We start from the raw sequence: 16,147 nt of genomic DNA on the forward strand, positions 1-16,147 counted from the left end.
GATGTAGGGAGGCAGGGCTCACTTCCTGTTTGTCTTCAGTTCCTAGTCTGGGTCACTGTGAGGATTATCTGGATATATCTCAATCAATTCCCTGTCACTGCAGGGTCCTCTGGCACTGCACGTTGGTCACTCAAATCTCTGCCTGTGGCATGTAATAGTCTAGTCTACTGTGGGCTGTAATACTTTTGTCTAATTTTGGTTGTTGTATTTAGTGTGTGGGTGCTGGGTGGTGTTGGTGGCCTGTGATACACAGCAGGTCAGACTAGATCATCTGGTGGTCCCTTTTGGCCTTAAACTCTAGGACTATCACGTAGACAAATTTTACACGTAACATTTCACATACAATTTTCTCATTTATTTTCAAATGAGTGCATTAAAATGTGACTTGACAAAAGTATACAATCTAACACTGAAAAATCTAAAGGTCAGAATAACATGAAGCACATTTAATAATTTACAAACTATTTTTAAAATATACAATTTCATTACATTAATCTTACCTTTAATAACTCTGTTATGTGTTCTAGACCAAGACCATGTAAAAACACTTCTAGGTCACCAAAGGCTGCATAGGAACTATACATATTATTGCACAAGTCACAAAAAGAAAAAAAAGTGGTAAATTTATTTTTCATAAATAAAGCAGATGTCTAAACTCTAATAGCCAAACACAAACATGCATGCATGCATGCATATGTGTCAGTAAAGTGATGTATATTTCCAGGCAAAGGACTGTATGAGACTGTAATTAAAGCTGTAAATTGGTATGAATACTTTAAATGAAAAAAAATCTTTAGTAAATCATTGTAATTTTAAAAATCAAATGGCTGCAGGCAGGAAATTCAAAGTTAAGGTTACTATTTCAAGAACACCCCAAATGTTAGAAAATATGGAAATGTAGTTATGGTACACCAAACTACTTTAACTCTGCCCTCTAATCACCAGCCACCCTTTATGTAAGGTAGATATGTCCATGACAAGCATCACAGCTTTTTTATTTTTAGATTAATGGTAAGAAAGGTAAGCACACCTATCCTGGGTTCCTGTGGCCTTTGAAATAATTTTAGAAGTACAAGAAGAAATAAAACTCAGCAGCACTCAAAAGTCAGAAAATTAACAGCCAATCAGAAATGCACATACCAAACAACACCATGCAACAGGCAAAATGATGAGCCATTACTGCACTGCTCCCTCACCAAAATCCTACATTAATAGAGGAGCCTTGCAGCATGCCCCGAGATTAAGTTTATTTCAGACCAAATATGGAGTGAATTCAAAATCTGAAAGCCTTTCCTGGAGAACACCCATCTCAAAACTCCACTCTTATACCCAGAAGACTCTAGTTCAGTTGTATCCTCTAACACAATAAATCCTGAATATCTTGCTGGTTCAGATCAGGAATCCAGTTAGCCAGGAACACTGTATACGTTGGCATTTTTCCTAAGATTGTAGACATCTTAACTACACCCAGTGTCTTAAGCAACAGAGAAAAAGTTGCCTAATCCCAAGGATGTACATAGTGTATGATCTCTGCAGGAAGACAGACAATGGAAAGTAAAGTTTACAATGGTTGCAAAATTTTCAACACCCAGTTAAGAAAAAATATTAAGAAACTGGGATGGGAGTTAGATAAGTCTCAGATTGCTGCATGAGGTATAATATCACCTGGTGCTTCTGTACCTTCCATCCCACTTTATCAACCCACTTTACAAACATCAGTTCATTCTATTCATAACCTCAGTGATATAGGTACTCTATTATTACCATTTAAGAGGTCAGCAAATGAAAGCAGAGACATTAGAGGCTTGATTTCAAGAGATACTGATCACCCACAACTGCAGCTGAAGTCAATCAGAACTCCAGGTGCTCAGTACCTCTGAAAATTAGGCTATAATTGGCTTGCTTAAAAATCACACAGAAAGTCTGTAAGACGGATGGGAAAAGAACCCAGGCCTTCAGGAATAGATTCAGGCCCTATCTACACTAGGTTTTTGCACTGGTGTAAATACACGGACACAAACCCTCTGTGTTGATGTGCTGCAATGGAGTGAGATGGACCGTTCACTCATGCAATTTAGTAAACTACTAGGGTAAATTGCACCAAAGAAAGCCCAGCTTTGTACTAGTACAGCGTATCTACATTAGTTTTGTACTGATATAACCACATTGGTATAGTTCCACCAGTGCAAATTTTCCTAGTTTAAACAAGCTCTGGTATCTTAATCAAAAGATTTCCTGTGCCTCCTGTGCTCATGCCACTAAAAGGGATAAATTCTCGCGAACAGCATAACTGTATCTCAACAGTATGGCCTTGTAATTTGGTATATGCAAGGCCAATGAGGCAGACTACTTGGCCTTTCTTCCTAAATTGCACATCTTCCTTTTATCTCATGAGGAGATAGGGGAGAGGATTTTCCACTCAGTTATATTTTATTCATATATTTGACTAAGAATAAATATATACATAATATGACTAAGTGAAAAATCCTCTCAATCAACACCTTATATAGCAACTGTTTTTATCAGGAAGTTGAGTGTAGGATGTGAAAAGAATACTCAAATCCATGGAGGGACACTTGATAAAATATCTCCCACCTTGGCCATGGGAAGAACAGATACATATAAGAGCCAGAAGTCCTTGGCATGCTCCAAAAGACCTTCTTTTCTAAAATATCATATAGTGTATGTGGGGTGCTTCTGGTCAGAAGAAACCTCAATTTTTAAAGCATCTGTCATTCTCAACAAAAGTTCTTAACCTTGTCAGAAATTATCTGATGGAGAAGTATACAACAGGGTCACATTCTCCACTGATGATACAGATAAACTTAATTGTGTATATAGTGTGCCAGTGGCCTCTGTTAAAAACTTGGAAGCATCCAAACTATGTAATGCAATATTGAGTTTGTACAGTCAGGCACCTAAATGTCAGGAAATACAAAATTTAAGATGGGTTTCTGTGTTTCATAATGGGATTTCCGTTTCTCATTTTAACAAATTATTACATTAGGTATGATTGTAAAAAAAGTTCCAAAAATAGACACTGTAAATTGTTCTGCATTAATACTAATCATGTACACACCCCAAAAGTATTCATAATATTAAAACTAAAATGAACTAAAATAGCATTAGTTTTCTTCCTTCTTTACCTAACTCTATGATCTCTAACTGCATCAGGGACTGTGTTCAAGAGTTTGTGGATAGTCTCTTCTTTAAGCAGGTTCTGGAACTTCCCTTGCAAGGGATTTGCAGTCAAAGAAAGTAAATTAAAAAGCTGAAAAAAGTATAAAAAACATTTAGTTAATATTCAGTTTAAGAAAACAGAAGTAGAGTAGTGTCCAATTGAATTAAATAAGCACAAGAATAATTCAATGCACAATGAAAATTTAAATTGTAAAAAAGGTGGGAAAATTATTTCATGGACTACTACCTGGGGAGAATAATTCAGGTAAATCATCTCATTCTTCCAAAAGGCAAACATCTGTGATAGAGATGAGCCCGTGGAGCTTAAATCTCCAAGAGTGAATGTTGCTAAGCTAACCTAATTCAATGGAATACTGAACAAGAACCATCAGTATACAGTGAAGCAACACTGTGTACAGTGTGAAGATAAATAAAAACATTCTGATGTGAAATGTGAAAGGCTGAAAGAGGTCATATATAATGTAAAATTAACTGAGTATTTATTTTTGGTTCTAAGACTTAGAAGTTCTTCACTCCCAAGTAAAATCTCTTCAACAACATTGTGTATGCACTTTTAACTTATTCCTGTATCCTGGACATGTATGGATATATTAGCACATATACACAGATAATGGTATTATAGACATTCCAAAATAAAACAATGGATTTTGTATTTGGGTGTTCTTTATATCTAACTGATCAACGAAAAAAGGACTTTTTTTTTTGCCTGCTGATTCATTCTCTTATGGTAAAACCATACAAACAATCTCCACTAGATAGCTCAGTCTATTCCTCTGGCCCCAGTGACAGCAGTAAAGTTGACATTCAGGGGACATGTCACTCTAAAGTCTGCCTTCAGGGACAATGATCCAAGTTCTCTTCCTGAACTACCAACAAAACTATGATTTCAGAAAGAAAAGGCAAAGCTAATGTTAAACCAAAAAGCCTGATAAAGTCATCAGGGAAAAGCTTTCAAACACGTGATTAGTAGCGCATTCCCTCAAAGGTGAGTTGCAGTGTGGGAAAAAATATTCAGTCTGTGCCCATTTTATGCTTTTTTTATAATGTACAAAGAAGGCCTGACATCCTGATCAGTGATTCCCCCAATTTAAAAAGAAATTTATTTCTGCTTTTTTATGGTCACATCAGAAGGAAAGGAGATCTTTGCTCTTCATCAGGTTCATAGACATGATTTGCCTGGATGACTATAATCCTAATGAAGGATGAGAAAAAGACTGAAGCTTGAAGAGCCACTGCAAACGTTTCATAATTCTCTTAGGGAACCCACTGTATGTGTGCCTGGTCGTCAGGAAGTCAGCATCTCCTTAAGTGTCTTTGGTGAGGGTTGTTACTATTCTGCCAATCTTTGTGAGCTGCACAAAGATCCTGCATGTCCTTTGTAAAATGGTAATGTTTAGACATTTCCTATTCAAGGTGTTTTTTCTTTGCTGCCTCCTCATACTCAGACTGAATAATCCTCTTTACGGGATGGTCAGAGAAACAGCTGTGTCCTTCGACTTGGCCAAAACATTTTTTCAGCAGTTCCTACTGAAAATCTGCTCTACTTCAATTTATTTTTTTATTCCTTTGGTGGGGGATTGAAGCCAAAGAGCAACAGAGATTCATCTCATTCTCATTTCAAATTCTGGTGGGAAAAGATAATCATGTGTATCTTCCTCCCATTTCGTTGGATCAGACTGACAAGCCCATATACTCCATCATATAAATTAGACCAAATTCCACTACAAGAATCTTTAAATTTCACAGCAATGTTAATTTATTGTACCTTTATTAAATACTCTTTGTTCTCATTCTCCTCACCTCCACACAAACATAAGCTCCTACTGATGTAAAATTTGTCAGTGATTATTCCCAATGGATTTTTTGCCATACTCTTCAGGCAGCCTGGCTCAGAGCCTCCTTGCCAATGTGTGCCATGAAAAGTAGCTTGTATCTGATTTACAATGGCTCATTTCTCCAAATCGCTAGGCGTTGACTACTCCACTGTTTTCCAGGCAGCCCAGGTTCCTAGTCTGCAATACTGGCTCTTTTCTCCACTTCCTGGCTGTCATTAGATTCCAGCTTTGGCTCCTTGCCCCTCTGCTACCTGGCTCCCAGGAACAGGGCAGGGAAGACCCACTCTAATCCAATGAACTCCCCCTCGTGGGGAAGCTGGAGAGAGAGGCTGAAAATAGTCAGATGCCTAGATGCAGAAAAATGGGGAATTTCACTTTAATAATGCTGATTTCTATGGAGTCCTGGAAAAATGATAAATATCACAGGTATGGAGCTGCAGATTCCACAGAGCTCTGTGATGAATGGTGTAGTTCACAACTCTTGAGAGATATTGACCTGGCTTGGGAGGCTTGCTGTGTAGACATACCTTCTGTTGCTGCTCCTAGGGCCGCAGGAGAAGATTCAACCTTTTTAGACAGACTTCTCCCTGGAGCACTAATAGTTGGAAGCTGCTGCTATTTACTATACTACCTAAAGCCTGCAGCTACTGTTTCACATTTAAGCAATTTAAAATGTTTTTCTATTTGAATTTCTGTAGAACTCTCTCAAATGAAATGTAGCTAAACACTATACAATGCAATCTCCTCCAAAGTTATCTTGGTTGAATTTAACCAACTATTTCTCAAAGAGTTGATCAGAAAAACTGTCAGTGGATATATTTTTGATACAACGCGTACTAAAATAATAACTCTAAGCAAGGAATTATGCTGGAAATTTAAATACACATATGCAAACAAATTCTTTAGGGCTTGGCTACACTTGCAAGTTAGAGCTCATTAAATCAGCTTTGGGAGCCCTAACTCCTGAGGTGTCCATACTGGCAAGGCACGTAGAGCTCCTGGACTCTGCAGCTGGAGTGCTCCTGGTAATCCACCTCCACAAGAAGCATAAAGCTTGCTGTGCCCCAGCTGAAACGCCCGGGTGTCAGCATGGACAACGTGTTGTATTACTGCGCTGTGATTGGCCTCCAGAAACGTCCCATAATCCCCTGAAGTCAAGTGCCACTCTTGTCATTGTTTTGAACTTGGCTGCACACATGCGGATATCCCCTTTCAAAGCTCCATTTCTGACTTATCTGCTCCGGGACAAAGCCAACCATTACTCTGGAATGCTGCTGTTGTGAGTGTTTTTGAGAGAGAGAGAGGAGAGGGGTTCTGCTGCTGTCTGAACTTACAAGACAGCATGCTGACACACTCTCTGCCCCCCAAAACACACACTCTCTCCCACCACATACAAACAACACAGTCCCTGTCACACTCCACCCCCCGCACCCTATTTGAAAAGCACGCTGCAGCCACTTGAACACTAGGATAGCTACCACAATGCACTGCTCCTTGTGGCGTTGCAAGAGCTGCTAATGTGCCCAAGCCAGTGCGCTTGCAGCTGACAGTGTAAACACACAGCAGCGTTTTCCCTGCTGCGGTCTCCAAAGGCTGGTTTAACTCCCAGCGCTCTACAAGTGTAGCCAAGCCCTAAGTTAAAGGTCCCACAGCAACATTAACTTTGCAACATAATGCATGTGTAGTAACTTTTAAAGCAGGGGTCTCAAAGTCCCGGCCCGAGAACCGCCCCACTGCAGCCTGTGAAAGCTTTGAAAAAAGTTATTTCATCTGGCCTCATGGCTGCCAGCCAAGGGGGCGGGGTGGGGTAGGAGGGGAGTGGGCAGGAGAGATTCACATGCCCCTCCCCCCAGAGGAGAGACCCATGCAGCCATGCTGTTTTGTCTGTCTGTTGCAGGCGCTGCCTCCCGCAGCTGCCATTGGCTGGGGGAGAGGGACAGAGATACCATCACTAGTCGCCGGGCAGAATCAGCCATGGAGGCAGCATTACTAGTTGCTGAGCAGAGTCAGTCAGGGTGGCATGAGGCCAAGGGAGCAAGGTGACATTATTGGCCCGCTGGGAGGATTTGAAGACTGGCACTGGCCCTAAGGTAAACTGAGTTTGAGACCCCTGTTTTAAAGCAGCATGAACACCTACAGTGTAGCACTGAATAATATTAATAAATATTGGTTAAATATATGCTGTAATACATGTTTAAGGGCCTACATTAACACTGATCTGGGAAACTGTGCAACCAGTGAGAACATGAATGTTTCAGGAAAAACAGAATTAGACCTTAGTGGAGAACAATACCTCTGAATGTTTACTGCTTTTTGCAATCTCTCCTGCTGTCTTTCCATCTTTGGTTTGCAGAATTTTATCAGCTCCAAGTTCAAGCAACTTCAGGACTACATTTTTATGTCCCTGGTGGGATGCCCATGTCAGTGCCTATATATAAAACATTTTGTTTCACTTCGTAGAATAAGTTTAAAAACAAGACAAAAAACAGAGCTTATTATCTCAGTAAAACAAAATAGGGTAACCTTTGTGAAAGGTAAACATGGAAGAGTAACTCTACCTGCTAATCTATGATGATACTGCACAATCTCCTTTTGTCTCATTATAGTTTGGAAGATGACCGGACAGAATACAGTTAATTAAAAATGGACAACATGTAAAATATCTTGTCAAATGCTTTAAAAATTAATTCAAAGTTAAAGTGCAGATTTAAATATGAATGACAAAAGTTCTCAACACATATGCAAAGTCAGTTCCAACTCTGCCCTTTCTCACTCACTCATCTTTCACACATGGAAAGGTGTTCCCTCCCCTTTGCCACACCATTGGACTACATGTATATTTAACAGACTGTCTTAGTTTGTTCTAAATTCTACGATTTTGCTTTATTTAAACATTAATAGCAAAATTACCCCCATACCCTACAGTTTGCAGACTGTTTTAAATACAGGAACATAAGGGCAAACAAGGAAGCAATAAGTTGCCTGTGAAATTCTGAAATTACATTCTTAGCAATTCTCAAAGCTTTGGGGCTACCACGACTCCACATATAAAAGGGACTCAGAGGCTATGGCAACAGGGATTTAAATGTGACTATTTTTGGGGGGGGGGGTGACGCTCTATACCTCAGGGGAACACGTGGCACCCCCATTTTCATCCTTATAAAATGATTGTGTGGTATCCAATGCAAAGTTTGTCATGTCAGTTGTCTTCAGAAGGCTCATGATGCACTGAGCATTGTTGTCATAGTAATGTTATAGGTTGTTTCATGTATATCGCTATGAGGCTGAAAATGTGTCCTCATGGCTTAAAACAAACCCAGGCAAAAATTCGCCAGGAGCAGAGGGGCAGTTCACACCTTATCAGGCCATGTTCAAGACAAACCCAGCCCAGGCTCACAGGAACAAAGGACACTAGCCTAGGAAGCAACAAAGGATCTGTTGGACTCTCACCCCCCTTCCCTTGGTCAGTTTGGGACTACAATGAGGTAATGCTCACCTGACTCTGAAAGGGGTGGAGGGGCAAAACCAACAGGGAAGAAAGGACATGATCTTATTTAATCTTTTTATTACTGACCTTGGCACAAAAAGTGGGAGTGTGCTAATAAAGTTTACAGATGATACACAGCTGGGAGGTATTGCCAATTTAGAGAAGGACAGGGATATCCTAGAGGAGGATCTGGATGACCTTGTAAACTGGAGTAATAGTAATAGGATGAAATTTAATAGTGAGAAGTGTAAGGTTATGCATTTAGGGATTAATAACAAGAATTTTAGTTATAAGCTAGGGACGCATCAATTAGAAGTAACAGAGGAGGAAAAGGACCTTAGAGTATTGGTTGATCATAGGATGACTATGAGCCGCCAATGTGATATGGCCGTGAAAAAAGCTAATGCAGTCTTGGGATGCATCAGGAGAGGTATTTCCAGTAGGGATAAGGAGGTTTTAGTACCATTATACAAGGCACTGGTGAGACCTCAGCTGGAATACTGTGTGCAGTTCTGGTTTCCCACGTTTAAGAAGGATGAATTCAAGCTGGAATAGGTACAGAGAAGGGCTACTAGGATGATCTGAGGAATGGAAAACTTACCTTATGAAAGGAGACTCAAGGAGCTTGGCTTGTTTAGCCTAACTAAGAGAAGGTTGAGAGGAGATATGATTGCTTTCTATAAATATATCAGAGGGATAAATACCGGAGAGGAGAGGAATTATTTAAGCTCAGTAACAATGTGGACACAAGAACAAATGGATATAAACTGGCCACCAGGAAATTTAGACTAGAAATTAGACGAAGGTGTCTAACCATCAGAGGAGTGAAGTTTTGGAATAGCCTTCCAAGGGAAGCAGTGGGGGCAAAAGATCTATCTGGCTTTAAGATTAAACTCGATACGTTTATGGAGGAGATGGTATGATGGGATAACATGGGTTTTGGTAATTAAATATTCATGGTAAATAGGCCCAATGGCCTGTGATGGGCTATTAGATGGGGTGGGATCCGAGTTACCCAGGAAAGAATTTTCTGTAGTATCTGGCTGATGAATCTTGCCCATATGCTCAGGGTTTAGCTGATCGCCATATTTGGGGTGGGGAAGGAATTTTCCTCCAGGGCAGATTGGAAGAGGCCCTGGAGGTTTTTCGCCTTCCTCTGTAGCATGGGGCACGGGTCACTTGCTGGAGGATTCTCTGCTCCTTGAAGTCTTTAAACTACGATTTGAGGACTTCAATAGCACAGATATAGGTGTGAGGTTTTTTGCAGGAGTGGTGGGAGAAATTCTGTAGCCTGCGTTGTGCAGGAGGTCAGACTAGATGATCATAATGGTCCCTTCTGACCTAAATATCTATGAATCTATGATAAAAGGGAAAGACGTTTGCCATGCTCTCTCTCTCTTCCACCTCCATCTACAGACACGACCACCAAGCGACTGAAGCGCTGATCAAAGTGGAGAGCCTGGCTAAAGGGCAACCAGCCAGCCTGTGGTGAGGAGCATCTAAGTTTGAAAGGGCACTGAAAGTGTTAAGATCAGCTTAGAATGCATTTTGCTTTTATTTCATTTGACCAAATCTGACTTCTTGTGCTTAGACTTATAATCACTTAAAATCTATCTTTTGTAGTTAATAAATCTGTTTGTTTATTCTACCTGAAGCAGTGCATTTGGTTTGCAGCATGTCAGAGACTCCCCTTGGGATAACGAGCCTGGTACATATCAATTTCTTTGTTAAACTGATGAACTCATATAAGCTTGCAGTGTCCAGTGGGCATAACTGGACACTGCGAGACAGAGGATTCCTAGGGTTGTGTCTGGGACCGGAGATATTGGCGAGTGTCATTCAGTTGCACAGTTCAAGCAGCGGCCGGCCAGAAGTGCTCACTCATGTAGTAGTGCTCACTCAAAAGTGCTAGAGGCCGTGCGTGAACAGCCCAGGAGTGGGGGTTCTCACAGCAGAGCAGGGTAAGGCTGGCTGCCAAAGTTGAGGATTGGAGTGACCTAGCAGATCACCGGTCCAGATAACACCAGAGGAACGTCACAGGGGGAACTTTAAACATCAGCACCCCGTCCAATGTCCCCGGGCTCTGCTGCCTCCCCCACCGCCTCCCCAGAGTACCCCCCGTTTCCACTGTGTCTGGCCACCTTTGTCCCGAGCTCCCTTCTGTGGCACCCCAGGCGGGCACCAAACACGCACTGGAGGCTGCAGGCAAGGAAGGGATGGGTAACATGCCCCCTCTGGCAGAGCTGGGCTGCCACCTCTGCTTCCCTGCTCCGAGCGTCATCTAGTGGGGCTCAGCGGGAGCACTAGCTGCAGTGCCTTTCTCAGGCATGTCCCTTCAGCTGCGCTCAGCCCAACTCCCACCCTAGCAGAAAGAGGGGAGATGGGCTCAGGAGAGGGAATCCCAGGGGGGAGGGCAGGGCAGAAGCTGGGAGTGGTGGTGGAGTGGGGGGATGGGCATGTTCCTGCTTGCCCCCGCCCCGTTCATGCCCCAATGGCAAAGGATGACAGATAGATGAGAGATAAGGTTAGATAAGGAAAGAAAAACAATAAAAGTCAAAGCTGCTACTGCAAGTGCCATGTTAAGGTACAATCTCTTCTGGTTCAGAAAAAGCTGTGAGTGGTGCCAGATGGAGTTAATTCCAGAAAAATTTGGCAAGCTGGAGCACAAGAGTGAAGGGTATTTCTGAGGAAAAAGTACTAAAAACAAACTAATGTGAAAAGTGTAAACACAGTTCAGTATCACATATAGTATATACAAGTAGCTTGCTTACTGTATAACCATTTTCATCCTGGGCATTTATTTGTGATCCATAAGCAACAAGAAGAGCAACAACCTGAGGGTGTCCTTCTCGAGCTGCATACATTAGCGGAGTCATTTGCTTCCTTGGAAAAAAGAGGAATTTTTGTTAAAATACTCAACATTAGCTAAGGCATCAGCTATATGGCCTTGACTCAGCAAAGATTTAGCAGAACATTCGAGCATGAGCTTAAACTTTAAATGCAATCTTAAATCCTATTAGAGTCAATGGACCTTAAGCAGATGCTTAACTTTAAGCACATATTGAAATGATGTAAAAAATTGGGCCCATATTCCCAATGAGCAGTTTTAACACCTATCCTGTCAAGCACCTATTGTACTGCAATCAGAAGTACAAATATCAGTAAGTGGAAAATCAGTATTATATTCCTAGACAAAAAGATACAAAAGATACACTTAAGATTGCTTGTATGTATCAGCAATTTAGAGTATAATACAGTAACTCCTTGCTTAATACTGTAGTTATGTTCCTGAAAAAATGCTACTTTAAGCAAAATGATGTTAAGCGAATCCAATTTCTCCATAAGAATTAATGTAAATGGGGGGGGGGGGTGGAGGGAGGGTTAGGTTCCAGGGAAATTTTTTTTGCTGCGCACGCACACACACACACTATAAGTTTTAAACAAACAATTTAATACTGTACACAGCAATGTTGATTGTGAAGCTTGGTTGAGGTGGTGAAGTCAGAGGGTTGGATAATTCCCAAAGAATGCCTTACTGCTAAATGATGAACTAGCACTCGGCTGAGCCCTCCAGGGTTAACACATTGTTAATGTAGCCTCACACTCTACAAGGCAGAAGGAATGAAGGGAGGGGAGATTACATGGCAGAGAGAGACAGAGACACACACCGTGTGTGTGTGTGAGAGAGACATGCATTGCCCCTTTAAGTACGCTGACCCCACTCTAAGTACACTGCCTTTTTAAGTACATCAGGAAGCTGAGACAGCAGCTGCTGCCAGCAAGCTCCCTCACTTCTGAGCCTTGTCATGTGTCCCCCCTGCTCTGTGGAGATGAGGTACCGGATCAGGGGAAAGGGGGCACCCTGATATTACCCTCCCTCTTCCCCCCCTCCCGCACAGCAAGCAGGAGGCTCCCGGAAGCAGCTCAGAGGCAGAGGGCAGTGTGGGGAGGGACAGCTGAACTGCCCAGCAATCGATAGCCTGATGGGCGGCTGCCACACAGGAAACTTAGGGGGGCTGCCAGTCCACCCTGGTTCCAAGCCCCCACCAGCTAGCTCCAATGGGCTGCTCTTTCTGCAAGCAGTGGACAAAGCAGGCGGCTGCCAAACGTTATAAGGGAGCATTGCGCAACTTTAAATGAGCACGTTCTCTAATTGATCAGCAACGTAACAACATTAACCGGGATGACTTTAAGTGAGGAGTTACTGTACATTATAGAGATGTTGTAACTATCCTAAAAGCAACCATTATAAATCAAGGAAATTCAGAATTAAGGCTAAACTTATAGGAAATATGAACATGTAAAAGAATGGAATGTAGTTAGAGCACGCAAACAACCTTAACTCTTCCCTTTAGTAACACCATGCAATAACACTGTGATTAAAGCATTATGGTGTTTGTGACCGATTAGATGAAAATCTGGTGTTAAAAAAAAAAAAAAAAGTATGTTGTCACTACAGGGCAGATGTGGTCTGGAGTCAAAGTGCAACACTGAGAAGTATGTAAATAGGTGCAGTTGCAGCCTGTGGCTTCAGTTCCATTAAAAACAATAGGAGATGGCAGCCATTTTGAAAAAAAACAAAGAAGTCTTCAAGAAATTCTCTGAAAGAGAAATTTTCAGTTATGAAGAAAAACTACAAAACCCCGACAATTAATCCACAAAGTAATTCTTCAAAGTAGCCAATGCAAAATATTTCAATGAGATTTAACTATATGGGAAGTTTGAAAAGTTAGCATTATTCCAAGTATTAAGATAAATAAAAACAAATGTTTATTAAGATCAATAAAAAAAAATAATGGTGATGTTACACACCATATTATTTATGGAAATATGCTTATGATATGGATATGACATAACTAAGATATGTTTTATGCAAGATGGGTCATGTGAGATATTGAAAAGGTTATGATTTACTGAATGTGATTATCCAATTTGTATGCATGTATCATTTCTGTATCTAAAGTGAGGAATATGGACTACGTAACAACAATTAAAACTGGGTGTGTATTTGGAAGACACCCACCAGACAACAGGCCATCAGATTTGATGGGCCATTAGGAAGAAACAACAAGACTGTAAAGATACTAATCTCTCTCCTTTCTGGGAGGAGTCCTGGGATGCAGCTGTGACACTACTAGGTCAGATGGTCTTGTCATCTGATACTAAACATCATCTTGGACTTCTTGTAACTTTCCACTAAAAGGAGAGGGGGGGGGGGGTCAAGTTTGGGAAACAAAATATTCCTGCCTTATGTAAATCTTATTTAAGGGTGGGCAGGAGGGCAAATGGGTCTCTCCTCCATTGCCTATCCAAGAAGAAATACGACTGACAGTACCTGAAGGGACAAAGAAACCAACCTGAAGGGAAAGGCAGGGGTGAGTCCAGACTGAGACAGGGGTCCAGTCTTTAACAAAATAACTGGAACTCTGAGCTACAGAAACCCTGCACCCTGCCTAAATTCAACATTTAGGGTGAGAAATTACATTTTGGAACCCGTTTCTTTAGTAAATCAAGCTTAGTTTGTGTGGTTTGTTTTATTTGCTCAGTAACCTGCTTTGTTCGGTTTGCTATCTCTTTAACCATTTAAAATCTGCCTTTTATAGTTAATACAATTTGTTTTGTTTATTATTAAACCCAGTTTATGTAATTTCTAACTGGGATGGGGAGGGGACCAAGAAGTTGTGCATCTCTCTCTTCACACTGAGGAAGAGGGTGAAATTTTATGAGTTTGAGCTGTGCAGATCTTTCTGTACAGTGCAAAACAATATACTTTGCAGTTTATTTCCCAAAAGGGGTGTGCATGTGAGTGTCGGGTGAGCCTTTTCACGCAGAGCTGATTTCAGTCTCTGTCTGTAACTGGGTGTGGCCCTACCTGTGTGTGTATGTTCCAAGAGGCTGGAGAGCCTAATTCAGCAAAACAGGGAGAGGGAATCCAGGCTGGTGGAGCAGGAGAGGCTCAGCTAAACTCCAGTACATCAGGTGGCATCCCGGACAGGATAATTTTAACTCAAACTAAATTAATAGATTTACTGTAAAGTCTCAGAAAACTAGTCCTCTACTTGAAGAATAAGTGCTGTATCTTGGGGGAGAACACACTATTTTTTCATGTATAATCAAGAACAAAACTAAGTGCAAAACTAAACTCAGCATTAACTATGGAGATGCAACTGATGCCTCCATAATTTGAATACATAAATACATCTGCAAAGCGACAGTGAAGTTTAAATTGCATAGAGGGATCACAGAAACTACAGAGCAGGGATTTCTCAGCCTTGTAGGCTTCAACAATATAGAGCCTAATCCATCTAGCAGTGGATGATTTAGAAACTCTTGAGACCTTGACATTTACACTGGAAGGACACAAACGGGCACCTGACCTCATTGTGGATTGTGTGTGCATGATGTAGATTTTCAGCACTCTCCTGGCATTAAGGTATGCCACTTCTATTCTGTCAGACGTCACAGCTTCGGACAGAATGAAGGAAGGACAACTTTTTGGGAAGTATGAAAGGGAAAATTTACTTTAGGAAGAAAAAACTGGCGTTTTCAGCACCACCTTGGCGTCGTGGAATATACAAGGTTCTTGCACAGATAATATCACCAGTTCTGATACCCATCTAGCAGATGTGAGAGACCAGAAAACAAGCTTTTATGGACAAGTAGAAGGCCATCACTAAAGTCAGGGTCTTAAAGGAATGATCTTTTAGATCTTTCAAAACCAGTGGTAGATCCCATTTTGTGAAGATCAGCCTGATCAACAGCTTGGTCAGCCTGATAGCTCTGAGGAATCTGAAGATCAAGGATTCTGCAGATCCCATAAAAAGGACGCTACTGAGATTACAAATTTGGTGCTGCGGTGCTGCATTGAAGGCCCTTGTCTATGACTTCCTGCAGAAAGTTCAAAATGGCTTGGATTGCTGGGGTCCACACAGTACTCGTGGCACAAGACATTGAACCTGGACCAGAGAGAAGAGTATGGCTTTAGTGTCGAGGCTCTTCTGGATGCTAGCAAAGTCTTGATAACTTTGGAAGATAGTCTGGTTACTGAAACGGAGGCCTTAGCAATACTGGGTCTATCAACTGAAGCTGGTCCGAGGCCTGGATGGAGAAACAGACCTTGGGAGATTATGTTCCGGTCCCCATGGTCACTGTAGCAGAGGTTCCACAGTCAGGTCTATCAGGTCAGAAAACCAGGGTCTCCTTGGCCAATAGGCAGTTATCAATATGACTTCTGTCTGCTCCCTTTTTATTTTCTGAATCACTTTCCCCAGGAAGGGAAAAGGTGGCCATCTGTGTGAAAGGGCATCTGTCCCCAAGGATTTGGCATCTGTCTCCCTAATGAATTATCTTGGCCTCTTCACGTTCTCACAGCTCACAAACAAATTGGCTGAAGGAAGACAGATTGTCCTTTGAAATCAAACTGAAGACCTCCTGATTCAGGCACCATTCTAGTGTGTTGAGCTAGTGTCGGTTGAGCCAGTCTACCTTCTGGTTCAATTTCCCTTTACATGGGTCGTTCTGAATGACAAGAAAGACTGCTCTGCCTGTTTCATTATTTCCATGGTTTCTGCATGTTGCCTTGGGCAACTTCTCCTTCCATGGTTGTTTATGTACATGACCGTAG

General features: G+C 41.6%; 1 protein-coding gene across 2 annotated transcripts in view; it reads right to left on the reverse strand.

The window, feature by feature from the left end:
• ASZ1 (ankyrin repeat, SAM and basic leucine zipper domain containing 1) overlaps positions 1-16,147 on the reverse strand; it is a 108,855-nt gene that overhangs the window by 19,371 nt on the left and 73,337 nt on the right. For both annotated transcript variants that reach the window (XM_073331653.1, XM_073331663.1), the window contains 4 exons: positions 11,295-11,406; positions 7,330-7,464; positions 3,147-3,271; positions 501-576 (listed from right to left, as the gene is read on the reverse strand). In XM_073331653.1, coding sequence (XP_073187754.1) covers positions 501-576; positions 3,147-3,271; positions 7,330-7,464; positions 11,295-11,406 — 448 coding nt within the window. The remainder of the gene's footprint in view (positions 1-500; positions 577-3,146; positions 3,272-7,329; positions 7,465-11,294; positions 11,407-16,147) is intronic.

The sequence above is a fragment of the Lepidochelys kempii genome, chromosome 1 (assembly GCF_965140285.1).
Source record: "Lepidochelys kempii isolate rLepKem1 chromosome 1, rLepKem1.hap1, whole genome shotgun sequence".
NCBI lineage: Eukaryota > Metazoa > Chordata > Testudines > Cheloniidae > Lepidochelys > Lepidochelys kempii.